Genomic DNA, 18885 nt, shown 5'->3' on the forward strand with positions numbered 1-18885 from the left:
CGAGAATGAGAACTGTTTTAAATACTTAAAATGGCGATGTTTTCCTTACTTGAACAGTATGCAGTCATTCGTTTTCTGAATTTGCGTGGTGTGAAACCAATTGAAATTCATCGACAGTTGAAGGAGACATGTGGTGATGGAGTTATGGATGTGTCGAAAGTGCGTTCGTGGGTGCGACAGTTTAATGAAGGCAGAACATCGTGTGACAACAAACCGAAACAACCTCGCGCTCGCACAAGCCGGTCTGACGACACGATCGAGAAAGTGGAGAGAATTGTTTTGGGGGATCGCCGAATGACTGTTGAACAGATCGCCTCCAGAGTTGGCATTTCTGTGGGTTATGTGCACACAATCCTGCATGACGACCTGAAAATGCGAAAAGTGTCATCCAGGTGGGTGCCACGAATGCTGACGGACAACCACATGGCTGCCCGTGTGGCATGTTGCCAAGCAATGTTGACGCACAACGACAGCACACAGATTCACCGCCTCCAAAAAAATTTCGGGTAACCGCTAGTGCTGAAAAAATTATGATGTCCATGTTCTGGGACAGCGAGGGCGTAATCCTTACCCATTACGTTCCAAAGGGCACTACGGTAACAGGTGCATCCTACGAAAATGTTTTGAAGAACAAATTCCTTCCTGCACTGCAACAAAAACGTCCGGGAACGGCTGCGCTTGTGCTGTTTCACCAAGACAACGCACCCACACATCAAGCTAACGTTACGCAACAGTTTCTTCGTGATAACAACTTTGAAGTGATTCCTCATGCTCCCTACTGACCTGACCTGCCTCCTAGTGACTTTTGGCTTTTTCCAACAATGAAAGACACTCTCCGTGGCCGCACATTCACCAGCTGTGCTGCTATTGCCTCAGCAATTTTCCAGTGGTCAAAACAGACTCCTAAAGAAGCCTTCGCCGCTGCCATGGAATCATGGCATCAGCGTTGTGAAAAATGTGTACATCTGCAGGGCGGTTACGTCGAGAAGTAACGCCAGTTTCATCGATTTCAGGTGAGTAGTTAATTAGAAAAAAAATCGGAGGCCGTAGAACTTGAATGCACCTCGTATACTGACATCCTAGTGGTCAATTCCAGGTTTTGTAAGGGCGTCTGAATATCTTTGACCATATAGTGTGCTTCTGTAAGAGTATAGATGAGGGTTTTGACTGTCTGCTTACTACGTGCAGGGAATGGAGGCCCAGGTGGACGCAGGCCGTGCTCGCTCCATAGGTCTGTCCAACTTCAACGCGCGCCAGATCAAGCGCGTGTGGGAGTCGGCGCGCATCAAGCCGGCCAACCTGCAGGTGGAGATGCACGTCTACTTCCAGCAGCGCGAGCTCAGGGCCTTCTGCCGCGCCCTTGACATCACCTTCTGCGCCTTCGGACCACTCGGCTCGCCGCACATCTACCCGTTCGTCGAGAGCCAGGGAGGAGATGTCAGCAAGTAGGTGGCATCTGGGGTCAATCCCGCATTACGCAAGGATGTCGAGATACGAGGAGTGGCTAGAAAAAAACCGGACTAGTACTGGTGAAACAATAAAACGAATGCAATGAGGCTGAAAGTCGCGTGGCCTGTCACGTGACTCTCGCTCCGCCTACTGCTCGAGTTTCATCTGCCTCCTGCACTCAGTCTGCCCGTGGCGTCTGTTTTAAGTAGTTGACGTTTTGTCTGTGCGTCGGAAAATGTTGAGTGTACAGAAAGAACACCGTGTTAACATCAAATTTTGTTTCAAACTAGGAAAATCTGCAAGTGAAACGTTTGTAATGTTACAACAAGTGTACGGCGATGATTGTGGTTTAAACGATTTAAAGATGGCCGCGAAGACACCAGTGATGACACTCGCACTGGCAGACCATTGTCAGCAAAAACTGATGCAAACATTGAAAAAATCGGTAAACTTGTTCGACAAGATCGCCGTTTAACAATCAGAGCAGTGTCTCAGTTAACAGGAATTGACATGGAAAGTGTTAGGCAGATTCTTCATGAAAGTTTCAACATGAACAAAGTGTGTTCAAAAATGGTTCCAAAGTGTCTCACAATTGAACAGAAGGAACGCCGAAGAATGATTTTTTCTGACATCCTGGAAAACATTGAAAGTGATCCCACCTTCTTACAAAATGTTATTACTTGCGATGAATCGTGGTTTTTTACTTACGGTCCCGAAACTAAACGCCAATCGATGCATTGGAAAACTCCTGGTTCTCCACGACAAAAAAAAGCACGAATGTCAAAATCGAAATTCAAGACAATGATGATTGTTTTTTTTTGACATCAAAGGGATTGTGCACATTGATTGGGTACCAGAGGGACAAACAGTGAATCAGCATTACTACATTAGCGTCCTGACTACACTACGTGAGCGAGTATGGAGAAAACGGAACGATTTGTGGAGAAAAAAATCATGGATCCTTCACCAAGACAATGCCCCAGCTCACAGTGCGTTGTCAGTGAAGACGTTTTTGGCAAAACACAACATTCCCATCTTAGATCATTCACCCTACTCACCTGTTTTGGCCCCCTGTGACTCTTTTCTTTTCCCTAAAGTCAAGTCAGCTTTGAAAGGAACTAGATTTGAGACTGTTGAAGCAGTAAAAGAAAAAGCGACGGAAGTAATGTATGGACTTACCGAAAACGATCTGCAGCATTGCTATGAACACTGGAAAATTCGTATGGAGCGGTGTAGAGAGCGAGGAGGAGAGTACATTGAAGGAGATAACATGAAATTGTAAATAATTGTAAATAAATGTTTTTTCCAGCATCAGTCCGGTTTTTTTCTAGCCGCACCTCGTACTTTTGATACGATAGTGCAGTCCTTAGGAAAGCGTCACTAAATGCAGTAGTGCTGAATTTTTTCATGTACCGGGTGATCAAAAAGTCAGTATGAATGTGAAAACTGAATAAATCACAGAATAATGTAGATAGAGAGGTACAAATTGACACACATACTTGGAATGACATGGGGTTTTATTAGAACGAAAAAAATACAAAGTTTCAAAAAAGTCCGACAGATGGCGCTTCTTCAGATCAGAATAGCAATAATTTGCATAACAAAATAAGACAAAGCAAAGATGATGTTCTTTGCAGGAAATGCTGAATATGTCCACCATCATTCCTCAACAATAGCTGTAGTCGAGGAATAATGTTGTGACAGCACTGTAAAGCATGTCCGGAGTTATGGTGAAGCATTGGCGTCGGATGTTGTCTTTCAGCATCCCTAGAGATGTCGGTCGATCAAGATACACTTGCGACTTCAGGTAACCCCAAAGCCAGTAATCGCACGGACTGAGGTCTGGGGACCTGGTAGGCCAAAAATGACGAAAGTGGCGGCTGAGCACACGATCATCACCAAACGAAGCGCGCAAGAGATCTTTCACGCGTCTAGCAATATGGGGTGGAGCGCCATCGTGCATAAACATCGTACGTTCCAGCAGGTGTTTATCACTCAGGTTGGGGATGATGCGATTGTGTAACATATCGGTGTACCTCTCACCCGTCACCGTAGCAGTCACTGACGTTTTGCTGTCCAGCGCCATCTGTCGGACATTTTGTGAACTTTGTTTCTTTTTTTTTTGTTCTAGTAAAACCCCATGTCATTCCAAGCATGTGTGTCAATTTGTAGCTCTCTATCTACATTATTCCGTGGTTTATTAAGTTTTCAAATTTATACTGACTTTTTGATCACCCGGTACCTCAGTTGACCTATCATGTCTGTAAGACGACACAACATTGCTGGGGACGGATTGACGGGCCCGCTGGCTCTGCTTTCAGACTGCCACGGTACAACCAGCTGAGCGACCCGCTGGTGAAGCAAATAGCGCAGAAGCACGGCAAGACGACGGCCCAGGTGCTCATCCGCTTCCTGATGCAGCTCGAGGTCGCCGTAATTCCCAAGAGCTCCAACCCAGCACGCATCAAGGAGAACTTCGCGGTGAGTAGCTCCAGCTCGACTTCGTGCCTCGACTGGAAGCGTGACCTTGACTGGATGAGCCGAGTAGTGCCCCAGTTGATCGACGATGAAGACCACCCTAGCAGTCGAAAGCAAGAAACGAAAAAATCAGGAAAAACTGAAATTAGTTTTTCTGTTGTCCTCTTCGTAGTCCTGTATCCACTTCCCCCCATATACATGTTCCCGTTGTTGTTACTGTTATTGTTGTGGTGGTGATCTTCACTCCAAAGATGCAGCTCTCCATGCTACTCTCCTCTGTGCAAACCTCTTCATCTCTGAACAACTACTGTATTCTATATCCTTCTGAATCCGCTTACTGTATTCATTTCTTTGTTTCCCACTACGATTTTAACCCCGCACACTACATCTTCTAGTCAGGTGTTGTTGTTGTTGTTGTTGTGGTCTTCAGTCCTGAGACTGGTTTGATGCAGCACTCCATGCTACCCTAACCTGTGCAAGCTTCTTCATCTCCCAGTACCTACTGCAGCCTACATCCTTCTGAATCTGCTTCGTGTATTCATCTCTTAGTCTCCCTCTACGATTTTCACCCTCCACGCTGCCCTCCAATGCTAAATTTGTGATCCCTTGATGCCTCAGAACATGTCCTACCAACCGGTCCATTCTTCTTGTCAAGTTGTGCCACTAAATCCTCTTCTCCCCAATTCTATTCAATACCTCCTCATTAGTTATGTGATCTAATCAGGTAGTGCCACAAATTTCTTTTCTCCCCAATTTGTGGCGTCTAGCCCACTCGTCTCGTATAGTGCGCCTAAGGGATGCTGCTTTCTCGCAATGCTATACAACAATTCAAGTAAGTACCATTAGTAGTTTTATTTCAATAAAGCAAATTGACAAAACTTTGAAATAACAATGGTGTCGCAAGCGATGGGGGACATGCAAACTGTAATGTTCTTCGCTATAGACAAAGTCCAGACAAGCGATTGATACGGATCACTACTAACTGCAATCGTAGCACACTCTCTGCTAGGCCGTGCTAATACTGTCCACTGATGTCCGGCCGAGTCTAGCACGAGCCGCGCTTATATTCGCTCCGGCTAGATGCCGCTCCTATCGTGGTGACGTCCTGGTCAGCGCGCTATTGGCTGCCATCCTCTCACCGCCTTCTCTGGTCTTGGGTTCTTCTTCTTCGTTCTGGCGCTTGCGGTCGCGCCAGAACTCAATTCTATTCAGTATCTCAACATTTACATAATCTACCCATCTAATTTTCAGAATTCTTCTGTAGCACCACATTTTAAAATCTTCTAGTTTCTTCTTGTCTGAAATGTGTACCTTCCATGTCTCACTCACATACATGGCTACACTCCATACACATATTTTCAGAAAAGACTTCGCAACACTTAAATCTATATTCGATGTTAACAAATTTCTCTTCTTCAGAAACGCTTTTCTTCCCGCTGCCAGTCTACATTTTATATCCTCTCTACATCGACCATCATCAGTTATTTCTCTCTGCAAATAACAAAACTCATTTACCTCTTTAGGTTTCTCCTTTACTAATCTGAATCCCTCAGCATCACCTGATTTAATTCGACTACAATCCATTGTCACTGTTTTTCTTTTGTTGATGTTCATCTTATGTCCTTCTTCGCAACACTCTCCATGCCGTTCAACTGCTCTTCCAAGTCCTTTGCTGTCTCTGACAGAATTAGAATTCCATCAGCAAACCTCAAAGGTCTTATAACTTCTGCCTAATCTTTAATTCCAACTCCAAAGTTTTTTTTGTTTTCTCTTACTGCTTGCACATTGAAAAGATTAAATAAATTCGTGCATAGGCTACAACCTTGTCTCACTCCCTTCTCAATCACTGCTTCCCTTTTATGCCTCTCAACTCTTACAAGTGCCCTCTGGTTTCTGTACAAGTTGTAAATAGCGCTTCATGTATTTTACCCTTGCTACCCTCAGAATTTCAAAGAGTGTATTCCAGTCAATACTGCAAAAAGCTTTCTCTAAGTCTAGAAATGCTATAAACGCAGCTTTGCCTTTTCTTAACCTATCTGCTAAGGTAATTCGCACGGTCAGTATTGCCTCGCGTGTTCCTCCATTTCCCCGGGGACCAGTCTTTGCATTCTTCCATAAAGAACAAGTGTTAGTATCTTGCAACCACTATTAAACTCCTAGTTCGGTAATATAGACACCTGACAACAGCTGCTTTCTTCGTAACTGGAATTATTACATTCTTCTTGAAGTCTGAGGATAATTCGCCTGTCTCATACATCTTGCACACCAGTTGGAAGAGTCATGTCATGGTTGGCTCTGCAAAGGCCACCAGTAGTTCCACACAGACGTATGCCGCTTCTAACCATTGCCAAGCACTCACAAGTGATCTGAGAAATTCCGATATATTAATTGGGAAAACGGAAAATACGAAATGTAAAGAGAAAGGCTGCGACTAGAAGGGAGGTCGAAGAAGCCGGCCGCTGTGGCCGAGCTGTTCTAGGCGCTACAGTCCGGAACAGCGCTGCTGTCGCAGGTTTGAATCCTGCCTCGGGCATGGATGTGTGTGATGTCCTTAGGTTAGTTAGGTTTAAGTAGTTCTAAGTCTAGGGGACTGATGACCTCAGATGTTGTCCCATAGTGCTCAGAGCCATTTGAACCATTTGAGGTCGAAGAAAGGCAGTCTTACTTATATAGCATTTGCAAACTTGAAGAAAATTTCTGGCAATGGTGACTGGACTACACTCCTCTAAAATTTGGTAGTGGCGGGGAAAAATATAGGAAGCGAAATGTTATTTGCAACCCATGCAGAAACCACACGGTAGTTATAATAGTCGAAGGACATGAAAGTTGAGAAGGCAGTGAGAAAGGGTTATAGCCTGTATCCGACGTTTCTCAAAATGGACGTTGGACAAGCTCTGAAGGAAGTCTAACAAAATTGATAGCTTTCACTTATGGACCGTCTGACAGCAACTGAATACAACACAATTTTAGTGCCATACCCGTTTCGCCTTTATTTTCTGCAAGGCATCATCAGTGGCCTGGAATATGTACATATGTTAGCTATTTAATTTACATTTTTGTCACTGTGCCTATAGGTTATAAACAGTTCTGGTGGTTGGTATTTCCTATCAAGTAGTAATGTTTTGAACAGGTTGCGTGGACAATTTCCTACATATTACGCCCCTGTAGCATTTTTGGTGTTCTTCTTCTTCTTATGAATGCTAAATTGCGGTTTTTTCCCACATTTCCACAGCACTATGAACTGAATGCTTGTTTCAATGCAATGTTTTGGTTTCTGTTGCCGACTGTCAAATGTTTTTGCCAAAGATCGAATGTTATTGCCAAACTTTCGAATGTAATTATTGAAGTATCTGTGGTCTGTTCGTGTATGCATTTGTGTGTGTGTGTGTGTGTGTGTGTGTGTGTGTGTGTGTGTGTGTGTCTGTGTGTGGGTGTTATGGTGCGGTATTTCTTTTGTCTCTTCTTATGTGTGTTTGTGTGTGTGTGTGTGTGTGTGTGTTTTTTGGTGTGATATAATTTTTTTGTGGTGTGTGTGTGTGTGCGTGTGTGTGTGTGTGTGTGTGTGTGTGTGTGTGAGTGTATCTTGGTGTGGTATTTTTTTTTGTGGGCTTTGTGTGTGTGTGTGTGTGTGTGTGTGTGTGTGTGTGTGTGTGTGTGTGTGTCCAGATGGTGTGGGGAAGAGTTTTTTTTTTATTTTATGTTATCATTTCCTTTATTAAGTGTAGTAGGGAGCCTGCGCTGATGCGTGTTTGTTCATTTATCATATGTTTGTTTTCTGCTATGGTTTTCTGGATGTGGAAGTTTTCTTGCGTTTGTATAAGATGTTTTTCATGGTTGCTTATTCTCATTATTTTCATTTCTTGTTCCATGTTTGTAGGATGATGGTTATGGTGTATTAAATGCTCTGCAAATGTGGAAGTCTAACAGATATTTGGAAGAAAATTAATGTTCAGAATGAGTGAAAAAACATTGAGATATGCTGATGACATTGTAATTCTGTCAGAGAGAGCATAAGGCTTGGAAGAGAAGAATGATTGGGCAGTGTCTTGGAAGTAAGATATATATCAACAAAAGTAAAACAAGAATCATGGAATTCAGTCGAATCAAATCAACTGGTGCTGCGGGGATATAACTCGAAAACGAGACACCGAAAGCAGTAGATGTATTTTGCTGCCTGGGCAGTAAAATAACTGACAATGGCTGATGTAGAGAGGGTATAAAATGCAGGCTGGCATTAGATAGAAATTAATTTCTGCAGAAATAGGAATTAGGAAACATTTAATACCAACTAAAGTGAAGCGAAGTATTTTCTGGTGTGGAGTGTAGCCTTTTGCAAATTTGAAAAGTGGACGATAAGTACTTCAGAGAAGATAGGAAAACTTTTAAGATGTGGCGCTAGAGTAAAAGGATGAAGTTTGGACGGTTAGATGGAATAATTAATAAGAAAATAGTTAACCGAATTTTAGAAGTTTGTTGCTCAGCTTGACTAAAAGAAGGACCCAGTTGATAGCGCACATCCTGAGGTACCAAGGAATTGTTAGTATGGTTATGGATGGAAATGTGTGTGATGGGAGGGGGAGTGGGAGAAATTGGAGATTGACCAACGCTTGAACACAGTATGAAGGTTGAAAAGGATGTAGGTTGCGGTAGTAATGCAGAGACGAAGACGTTTGCACAGGTGCATCAAATCACTCTTCAGACTGGCAACTACAACAACAACAATAATAAAGAGAGCGGTGAAAAAACCACGACAGGGGCATAAAGGCAAATGTCGAGAGAGGGATAGTGCGAGGTGACGCCCTGACCAGCCTGACCACCACGCTGGACTCGCTTTCGGGAGGACGACGGTTCATATCCACTTCTGGCAATACAGTATTTCGACACCTTCCCGTACAGCAAAGCGTTATCAGCAAACAGCCGCAAGTTGCTGCTCATCCTGTCCGCCATATCACTTATGTATACAGATGTATACAGATGTACGGTCCTGTCACACTTCCGTGGGGCTCTCTTGACGATACGCTTGCCCTGATGAACACTCGCCATCGAGGATAACGTACTGGGCTCTGTTATTCAAGTCACTCACATGTCTCGGAACTTAATCTATATTCTCGGACAATCATTATTAACTGGGTGCGAGAGCGTGCTGAAACATGATGCCTTGGAATTTTTTATGTGAAAACTCTTAATTGAAAAAAAAATAAAACAAACGTTATTAAAATCCTGCATCGGAGGCATTTCTTTTCGGCACGCCTTCGTACGTCTTGCATAACGACCAGGGCGATAAAACTAGAGGAATTCGGTCTTTTATAGAGGTGTGCTGACAATCCTTGGAACACAAAGGGAAGGAAATTAACCCTCAGCCACACGCCTTACTGTGGCTTGCGGAGTACAGAAGTGAATTTTGACCTCTACGCACAGCCTTGAAGTATGTCGCTTATGAGCTGTAGTAACACGAAACTAATGAACGCTTTTTTTTTAACTTTCAGGTGTTCGATTTCGAACTGTCCCCAGAAGAGATGGAAGCCCTGGAGGCTTTGGATAAGGGACCAAAAGGCAGACAGGCGAATGAGCACGTCCTTCCTGGGTAACTAAATAATATAATTTTATTTTATATTAATGTTAAAATGAAAAAAAATATACACTCCTGGAAATTGAAATAAGAACACCGTGAATTCATTGTCCCAGGAAGGGGAAACTTTATTGACACATTCCTGGGGTCAGATACATCACATGATCACACTGACAGAACCACAGGCACATAGACACAGGCAACAGAGCATGCACAATGTCGGCACTAGTACAGTGTATATCCACCTTTCGCAGCAATGCAGGCTGCTATTCTCCCATGGAGACGATCGTAGAGATGCTGGATGTAGTCCTGTGGAACGGCTTGCCATGCCATTTCCACCTGGCGCCTGGCGCCTCAGTTGGACCAGCGTTCGTGCTGGACGTGCAGACCGCGTGAGACGACGCTTCATCCAGTCCCAAACATGCTCAATGGGGGACAGATCCGGAGATCTTGCTGGCCAGGGTAGTTGACTTACACCTTCTAGAGCACGTTGGGTGGCATGGGATACATGCGGACGTGCATTGTCCTGTTGGAACAGCAAGTTCCCTTGCCGGTCTAGGAATGGTAGAACGATGGGTTCGATGACGGTTTGGATGTACCGTGCACTATTCAGTGTCCCCTCGACGATCACCAGTGGTGTACGGCCAGTGTAGGAGATCGCTCCCCACACCATGATGCCGGGTGTTGGCCCTGTGTGCCTCGGTCGTATGCAGTCCTGATTGTGGCGCTCACCTGCACGGCGCCAAACACGCATACGACCATCATTGGCACCAAGGCAGAAGCGACTCTCATCGCTGAAGACGACACGTCTCCATTCGTCCCTCCATTCACGCCTGTCGCGACACCACTGGAGGCGGGCTGCACGATGTTGGGGCGTGAGCGGAAGACGGCCTAACGGTGTGCGGGACCGTAGCCCAGCTTCATGGAGACAGTTGCGAATGGTCCTCGCCGATACCCCAGGAGCAACAGTGTCCCTAATTTGCTGGGAAGTGGCGGTGCGGTCCCCTACGGCACTGCGTAGGATCCTACGGTCTTGGCGTGCATCCGTGCGTCGCTGCGGTCCGGTCCGAGGTCGACGGGCACGTGCACCTTCCGCCGACCACTGGCGACAACATCGATGTACTGTGGAGACCTCACGCCCCACGTGTTGAGCAATTCGGCGGTACGTCCACCCGGCCTCCCGCATGCCCACTATACGCCCTCGCTCAAAGTCCGTCAACTGCACATACGGTTCACGTCCACGCTGTCGCGGCATGCTACCAGTGTTAAAGACTGCGATGGAGCTCCGTATGCCACGGCAAACTGGCTGACACTGACGGCGGCGGTGCACAAATGCTGCGCAGCTAGCGCCATTCGACGGCCAACACCGCGGTTCCTGGTGTGTCCGCTGTGCCGTGCGTGTGATCATTGCTTGTACAGCCCTCTCGCAGTGTCCGGAGCAAGTATGGTGGGTCTGACACACCGGTGTCAATGTGTTCTTTTTTCCATTTCCAGGAGTGTATTTCACAGCATGCATACATACGTTAGTTATTCTCTCCAAACGGACAAAGTTATGAGGGTTGTTCGAAAAGTAAGGAATGATCCGTCGCGAAATGGAAACCAGTGAAAATCAAAACTGTTTTCTTTGCACATTTAGCTGCACCTTCCAGGTACTTCTCTACATAGTCGCCGCTCCGACTTAATTTGTCGGAGCGTTATACCAAATTTCCAGCACCATCGTCGTAGAAGGCAGCCGCCTGTGTTTTCCGATAATTCTCTACGCTGGTCTATAGCGCGTAGCCTGCGCCCAAGTGTTGTCTTCGTATCCAGCGTTTCATGTGGAGATGATACTCAGGACGAGCCAATTAGGGCTGTGTTGTGGCTGACCGAACACTTCCCATCGAAGAGGCTGCAGGAGCGTCTTCACTGCCCCTGCAGAGTGCGGCTGAGAATTGGCAAGAAGAAGGAAGTGCGTGGCAGTAGTGATAGGTGGGCTGCGGGAGAGATTGCTGTTCTAGGTCCGCCTCCGTAGCGTAGCGGTAGCGATACTGCTTACCACGCAGGGTGCACGGGTTCGATTCCCGGCCGGCGACTGGGTGTTGTGTGCCCTTCATCATCACTGACTCGCAAGTCGCCGAAGTGGCATCAATTTAAAAGGACTTGTATTACGATAGTCGAACTCCCTCGAACGGGGCCTCCTTGGCCAACAATGCCATACGATCATTTCATTTTTTTTTCATTATTGTTCTAGGCACCTTTAGTCGCTCACAGTGCGCTCACTACTGACACGAGCTTCTTGATGCGATCGACGGGCATACTAGAGAAACTGCACAAAACGTCTGTGAGAAGCCTCGTCGGATTTTCACAGTGGTTTCCACTTCGCGACGATCAGCTCTTGGGCAAATGGTATAAAAGGGATCAATAACATACGATAGCTCTAACACGAAAACTTTTAAACAAGGATTTTTCAATTGATGCAACTGTGAGTTCTTATTAAAACCTCGTTCATGAGAAATGTTTAGAAAGGAACTATACCAGATTTTTATATTTTTTAGGAAATGTGTATTTGAAAATTACAGGTTGTTCTTGATACACTTGTTGATATTATTCCACATAAAGGCCACCCAGTTCAGTGTATGTTGTGAGCCGTGTCAAAGCTTCTTTGTGCCCTCCTCGGAAAACTCTCCCCCCAGTTCTTTACCTCCACTTCAGAATCTCTTTCTGCACCTGTTCGTCGGTTGAAAATTTAATTACATCTATGTGTGCTTTCAGGGGAGTAAAGAGATGATAATCTAAAGGTGCCAAGTGAGGAAATGGTTTAAAACGTCCCAACCAACTGAGTCCAAGAGAGCCTTGGTGGCTAAGGCTGTGCGAGGACGGGCATTGTCGTGCAATAAGCAGACTCCTCTCCTAAGCGTTCCACTCCTTTTGAGTTTCTCTAGGATCTCACAATATCGCTGTGGATTGATGATGTGTCATTGAGGCAAAAATTCAATCGAAATTATGCCTTTTCGGTCCCAAAACTCTTAGGCCATAATTTTTTTGCCCGAAATCGTGGTTCTGATTTTTTTGACAGATGAGAAATTGTTGTGACGCCACTGTAGCGATTGTCTGTTTCATTCAGGCTTGTAATGAGCTACCCGTGTCTCATCCCTAGTCACAACAGAACTAAGAAAGCCTCACCTCCCAATTCGAATCACCCAAAACACTCGCGGCCGCTATTGACCCATTTTTCTTATGCTGCTCTGTCAGCTGTTTTGAGATCTACCTAGAGCACACTTTCCGGTATCCCAGTGTTCCTCTGAGTGTCTCGTGTAAGACAGTTCTACAGAGAAGTTTGACCATCGCAGAAATTTCACCCAATGTCTATCGGCTCTCTTCACGAACAGTTTCCCCGATCTTTTGCACCAATTCCTCAGTCAGAATGGAAGGTCTTCCACTCTTCTGTTCGTCATGAACATTTTTTCTGCCTCCACTAAATTCCCTACACCACCAAACACTACTCGTTCAAGTTCATAGCACCGCAAACCGTTTGGATTTGCGACAAAATTTTGGAAGGTGTTACTCCTTCCGCGAGTAGTAAGTGGATCACAGCACGTGACTGGCACTTGCCGGCATTACTTACCTACATCTTTCACGTAACTGTACACTACAACTGACGTTTACATGCTGCAGTGTTCCTGCGGTGCTCGCTCTGGTCAGGGGATCCCCCGTCACTCTACCAGTCAGTGTTGCCAACCATCAAAAATCAACAGACCACAACCCGTTATGATCACGGTACACTTTCTTTCTGAACACGCCTCGTATTTCTATATCACTTACTGTCTTAAGTGGTCACCCAGCCCCATTGAAGGTTACCAGTGTAATAGCTTCCATGGATATATGCGACTGCAGTTTTTCTCGGCGTATTCCAATGATGAATTCTTCTCGGGTTATCAGCCGAGTGGCGGCGTCGTCTTGTCGCAACGTTTCGATGAGTTTCATACCCATCGCCAGAAGATGATGGGTACGAAACTCATCGAAACGTTGGGACAAGACGACACCACCACTCAGCTGATAGCCCGAGAAGAATTCATCAGCTTCCATAGATACCAAAAACACTATTTCCAGTATTTCATATTGTTACTGAAGGAATTGAAAAATTAAAACGCTGCTTTAATTTGTTCATTAAGAGGTATAATTTTACGTTAAAGGCGGTTTAACACAATAAAACAAGTATTATTCACCCATCATAAAAATTTAAGCATGTAATTAGTTTTCGTATCTAAATGAGATAGATGTCTTACACAACATTTTTTGATAATATAGAATATTACGCAAAGGAAAACTACACATTATGTTCCAGTAAACGAAAAGCGCATATTTGCTTTTGTTCCACGGTCTTTTTCCTTGTGTGGTATATTCTACATCCTTGCGGATCTCCTCAGTATGGATTTACGCAACATAAACTGTACAGAGAGTGGTCAGAAACTGATGTCGCTGCGTAGGTTATGCTGAGAAAAAATTATGAAAAAAAAAAATGCCTGATCTTACATTATTTCCGAGTAAATAAGCACTGAAATTAGCCAATGAGGACTTCGCGCATGTAAATTCAAGTGGCCTGACAAGGAACGAGTTGCCAAATATGTGCTTCATTTGGTTTCCTAAAACAGAACAAGGCAGCGATGCAAAAATTTGCTCGTGGGACTGTAGCAAAGATCGAAAAGGAGCCAAAGGCTGAGCAGTCTCGTACTTTGTCATCCGTGTTATGGGAACAAATGACACTTACTGTTCCCAGGATGAGATTTTCACTCTGCAGCGGAGTGTGCACTGATATGAAACTTCATGGCAGATTAAAACTGTGTGCCGGACCGAGACTCGAACTCGGGACCTTTGCCTTTCGCGGGCAAGTGCTCGAGTCTCGGTCCGGCACACAGCTTTAATCTGCCAGGAAGTTTCATATCAGCGCACACTCCGCTGCAGAGTGAAAATCTCATTCTGGAAACATCCCCCAGGCTGTGGCTAAGCCATGTCTCCGCAATATCCTTTCTTTCAGGAGTGCTAGTTCTGCTAGGTTCCCAGGAGAGCTTCTGTAAAGTTTGGAAGGTAGGAGACGAGGTACTGGCAGAAGTGAAGCTGTGAGGACGGGGCGTGAGTCGTGCTTGGGTAGCTCAGTTGGCAGAGCACTTGCCCGCGAAAGGCAAAGGTCCCTAGTTCGAGTCTCGGTCCGGCACACAGTTTTAATCTGCCATGAAGTTTTCGACACTAACTGTATTTGGCAGGCTGCTGTAATTTTCGCGCCCAACGACGCGATTGACTAACTTCACTGCTAATTAAATCGGAAACGGCGCAACGTATCGAATTTTTATCCGAGCAGTTATATCTCAGCACAACCTACCCTGCAACACACTTACAAGCTTTACAGACTGTTTGTTACGATTATATGTAAATGGAATGGGTTCACTGCTGTCATCCGCAGCAGAACACTACGCAGAATCAGCGGCGATGAGCGGAAATGTGTACCGAGCCGGGATTCGAGCCTGGAATCTCCTGCTTACTAGGCAAGTGCATTAACCATTGTGCCATCCGGGTACAGCGGTATCAAAAATGGTTGAAATGGCTCTGAGGACTATGGGACTCAACAGCTGAGGTCATCAGTCCCCCAAAACTTAGAACTACTTAAACCTAACTAACCAAATGACATCACACACATCCATGCCCGAGGCAGGATTCGAACCTGCGACCGTAGCAGTCGCGCGGTTCCGGACTGAAGCGCCTAGAACCGCTCGGCCACAACGTTATCGCAACTGCGCGGACTGTCTAGGCAGGCCTCATGAGCGATCCCCATTTCCACCGAGAGCCATCTATCAGCATAGCTCGAATCCCAGTCCGGTGCACATATTCGCTCGTCTCCGCTGATTCCGTCTAATGTCCCTCTGGAGCTGACAGCATTGAACTCCTGCAATTTACATATAATGTTTCACAACTATGGGTTCTACATCGTGGTCGCTCTTTCTCCCATGTCCGAAAGAACAGACACCACGCATTCATACATTGAAGAACCACAGAAACTGGTACACCTGCCTAATATCGTGTAGGGTCCCTGCGAGTACGCAGAAGTTCCGCAACACGACGTGGCGTGGACTTTATAGAAAACGACACCATGAATGCTGCAGGGCTGTCCATAAATCCGTAAGAGTACGAGGGGGTGAAGATCTCTTATGATCAGCTCGTTGCAAGACATCCCAGATATGCTCGGTAACGTTCATGTCTAGAGAAATGTTTCAAATCAGAAGTGTGTTCCTGGAGCCACTCTGTAGCGATTCCGTGCGGGGTGTTGCATTGTCCTGCTGAAATTGCCCAAGTCCGTCGGAATGCACAATGGATATGAATGTACGCAGGTGATCAGACAGGATTCTTGTCTGTCCGAGTCGTATCTAGATGTATCAGGGGTCCCGTATCACTCCAACTGCACACGTCCCACACCATCACAGAGCCTCCACCACCTTGAACAGTGCCGGCCCTTGTGGCCGTGCGGTTCTAGGCGCTTCAGTCCGGAACCGCGTGACCGCTACGATCGCAGGTTCGAATCCTGCCTCGGGCATGGATGTGTGTGATGTCCTTAGGTTAGTTTGGTTTAAGTAGTTCTAAGTCCTAGGGGACTGATGACCCATAGTGCTCAGAGCCATTTGACCCATTTTTGAACCTTGAACAGTCCGGTGCTGACATGCAGGGTCCATGGATTCATGAGGCTGTCTCCATACCCGTACACGTTCATCGACTCAATACAATTTGAAACGAGTCTCGTCCGACGAGGGAACATGTTTTCAGCCATCACCAGTCCAATGTCCGTGTAGACGGGACCAGGCGAGGCGTAAAGCTTTGTGTAGTGCTGTCAACAAGGGTACACGAGTGGGCCTTAGTCTCCAAAAGCTCATATCGATGATTTTTCGTTGAATATTTCGCACGCTGACACTTGTTGATGGCCCAGCATTGAAACGTGCGTCAATTCGCGGAAGGATTGCACTTTTATCACGTTGAACCGTTCTCTTCAGTCGTCGTTGGTCCCGTTCTTGCAGGATCTTTTTCCGACCGCAGCAGTGTCGGAGATTTGATGTAGTACCGGATTCCTGATATTCACTCGCGAAATGGTCTACGGCAAAATCCCCATTTCATCGCTACCTCGGAGATGCTGTGTCCCATCGCTGGTGCACCGACTATAACCCCACGTTCAAACTCACTTGAATCTGGATAACCTGCCAGTGTAGCAGCAGTAACCGATCTAACAACTGCGCAAGACACTTGTCTTATATAGGAGTTGCCGACCGCAGCGCCGTATTCTGCCGGTTTACACCTCTCTGTATTTGAATTCGCATGCCTATACCAGTTTCTTTGGAGCTTCTTACCACTCTGCGTACCTACCTATCTACAGGGAGTTTCATATGCTTTCCGACAAACGTTTAGGGGCGATAGATCTCGTCATGCGGAAGAACTGGAGCCGGCCGAAGTGGCCGTGCGGTTCCAGGCGATACAGTCTGGAACCGAGAGACCGCTACGGTCGCAGGTTCGAATCCTGCCTCGGGCATGGATGTGTGTGATGTACTTAGGTTAGTTAGGTTTAAGTAGATCTAAGTTCTAGGCGACTGATGACCTCTGAAGTTAAGTCGCATAGTGCTCAAAGCCATTTGAACCTTTTGAAGAACTGGAGGCAAAATGTTCCCAGCGATGTTAGGCATCCTTTTAGTAGTTTCCCACCCTGGGAGGACGAGATGGCATGCAACGACCAGGGTCTACTAACCAGGTGTGCAGCATACTGCCCAGCCCAATAAATTGACAGCGTTGTTTAAAAAAATCATAAGAATGGGTGTCTGTGGGTGGAGAACGATATTTTAGATCCGAATTAGAAGGTTCAGTTTTGCTAGACCTAGTGCTGTTCACAATGAGAAGAGTTGCGATGTCCTGACACCTCTTAAGGCAATCTAAAACGACGTCTAATATCGCTAAGAAAGAGTATCGAACGTTTTGTCTCCAATAAAAGTTGTTACCGATGACGTGATTTATCATCCCCAGACGTTTGATGCAAAAACTTTGAAACGCCCTGTATATAAACAGAAATGAATGACTACGCTCAAGATTAGACTGACTTGGTATCTATCAATCTTTAGAATACTTTTCAGTTCTCCTTTCTCTGGATTTAAGCGGTCATACCATTCTTAATTTACAGCTTTAGTAGTTACTCTATACTTTCTAACTGTTGCATTTCATTTACAGACTTGGACGTCACCCCGAGTTCCCGTGGTTTGAACGCTACTAGTCATGAGGAGCGAACGTTATGGACCAAGGAAAAGCTGCGAGCTTGGCACCGACTGAGGATTACCTAGATCATAACGTTTCTTTATCATTTTGAAAAGATAATACGGATGAATTACCTTTGTACCATTAAAGCAATAATAAAACATTTTATTAGAAAATCGCATTTCTCAACTGAATTTCTTTCATCGATATTTCCATTCATAATACATTTCATATCCTGCTCTAAATTGGCTGCCTGACATCAAAAGTGAAGCATCCGGAAGATATGGTGGGAAGTCAATGTAAGTTCGTACATGTCTACGAAGTCTGTTCAAAAAGTTGCGGAACATTCGTAGTTTCTGTGTGTGGAGCGAAATGCGGTTGGCATCCCTGCACACGTCTGTGTTTAATGCGTAACTAACGGAAGTTTCATTGTTGTATGGCTGTTAGTTATTTTACAGTGTTGCGTGAAACTCAAGAAAACCTTACAGACACGCCAAATTTTGGAGGAAACGTACGGTGATGAGTTTAAACCGTAAGCGGTGTTACGAATGGTTCACACGGCTTAAAACTGGCCGGACGGAAGTTCATGACGCCCTTCGATGTCTACCGACGACGCTCATGTCAGAAATGTCAACGAAATTGTGCGTACCAATGGAAGACTGACAGTCCGAGAGATTGCAGAAGAATGTAACATTTCAGCTGGGTCATGTCATGAAATCCTGACAAAGCATTTTGCAAAGCATCGTGTTGCCTCCAAGATCGCCCCACGGCTCATGAGTCAAGACCAGGAAATCCTCGCTTCGCAGTCTGTGAAGATCTTTTCGATCGTACGGTTACGGTTCAATCTTCACAGTTTTTTTTCCTTCTTTTCTCAGGTTTTGGTTAATTCTGGCCCTGGCCAGATTTCAATGGTATGTTACAAAGTGGCACATTGTGAATATAAGTTCATAAAATAAGTCAAATGAAAGATAAATAACTGTTTCCGTTAGTGGATACATGTTCTTGATGCACAGTATAAGTAAACATGTTTATGTGCACGTATATACACATGTATACATAAGTGTATAAATGTGTGTGAAAACGTTTACTCATACTGCGCTTCAGAATCATGTATATACTTCTGGAAACTATAACTT

At 45.4% G+C, this 18885-nt stretch overlaps 1 protein-coding gene across 1 annotated transcript in view; it reads left to right on the forward strand.

Moving 5' to 3' along the window:
• The window catches only part of LOC126106297 (1,5-anhydro-D-fructose reductase-like), a 44279-nt gene extending 26419 nt beyond the window's left edge, over positions 1–17860 (forward strand). Inside the window, exons 4-7 of the mRNA XM_049912516.1 lie at positions 1189–1445; positions 3771–3930; positions 9414–9511; positions 17726–17860. Of these exons, the coding sequence (XP_049768473.1) occupies positions 1189–1445; positions 3771–3930; positions 9414–9511; positions 17726–17768 (558 nt within the window). The 3' untranslated portion in view covers positions 17769–17860. The remainder of the gene's footprint in view (positions 1–1188; positions 1446–3770; positions 3931–9413; positions 9512–17725) is intronic.
• The last annotated feature ends 1025 nt before the right edge of the window (positions 17861–18885 follow it).

This window comes from Schistocerca cancellata, chromosome 10 (genome assembly GCF_023864275.1).
Source record: "Schistocerca cancellata isolate TAMUIC-IGC-003103 chromosome 10, iqSchCanc2.1, whole genome shotgun sequence".
Lineage (NCBI taxonomy): Eukaryota > Metazoa > Arthropoda > Insecta > Orthoptera > Acrididae > Schistocerca > Schistocerca cancellata.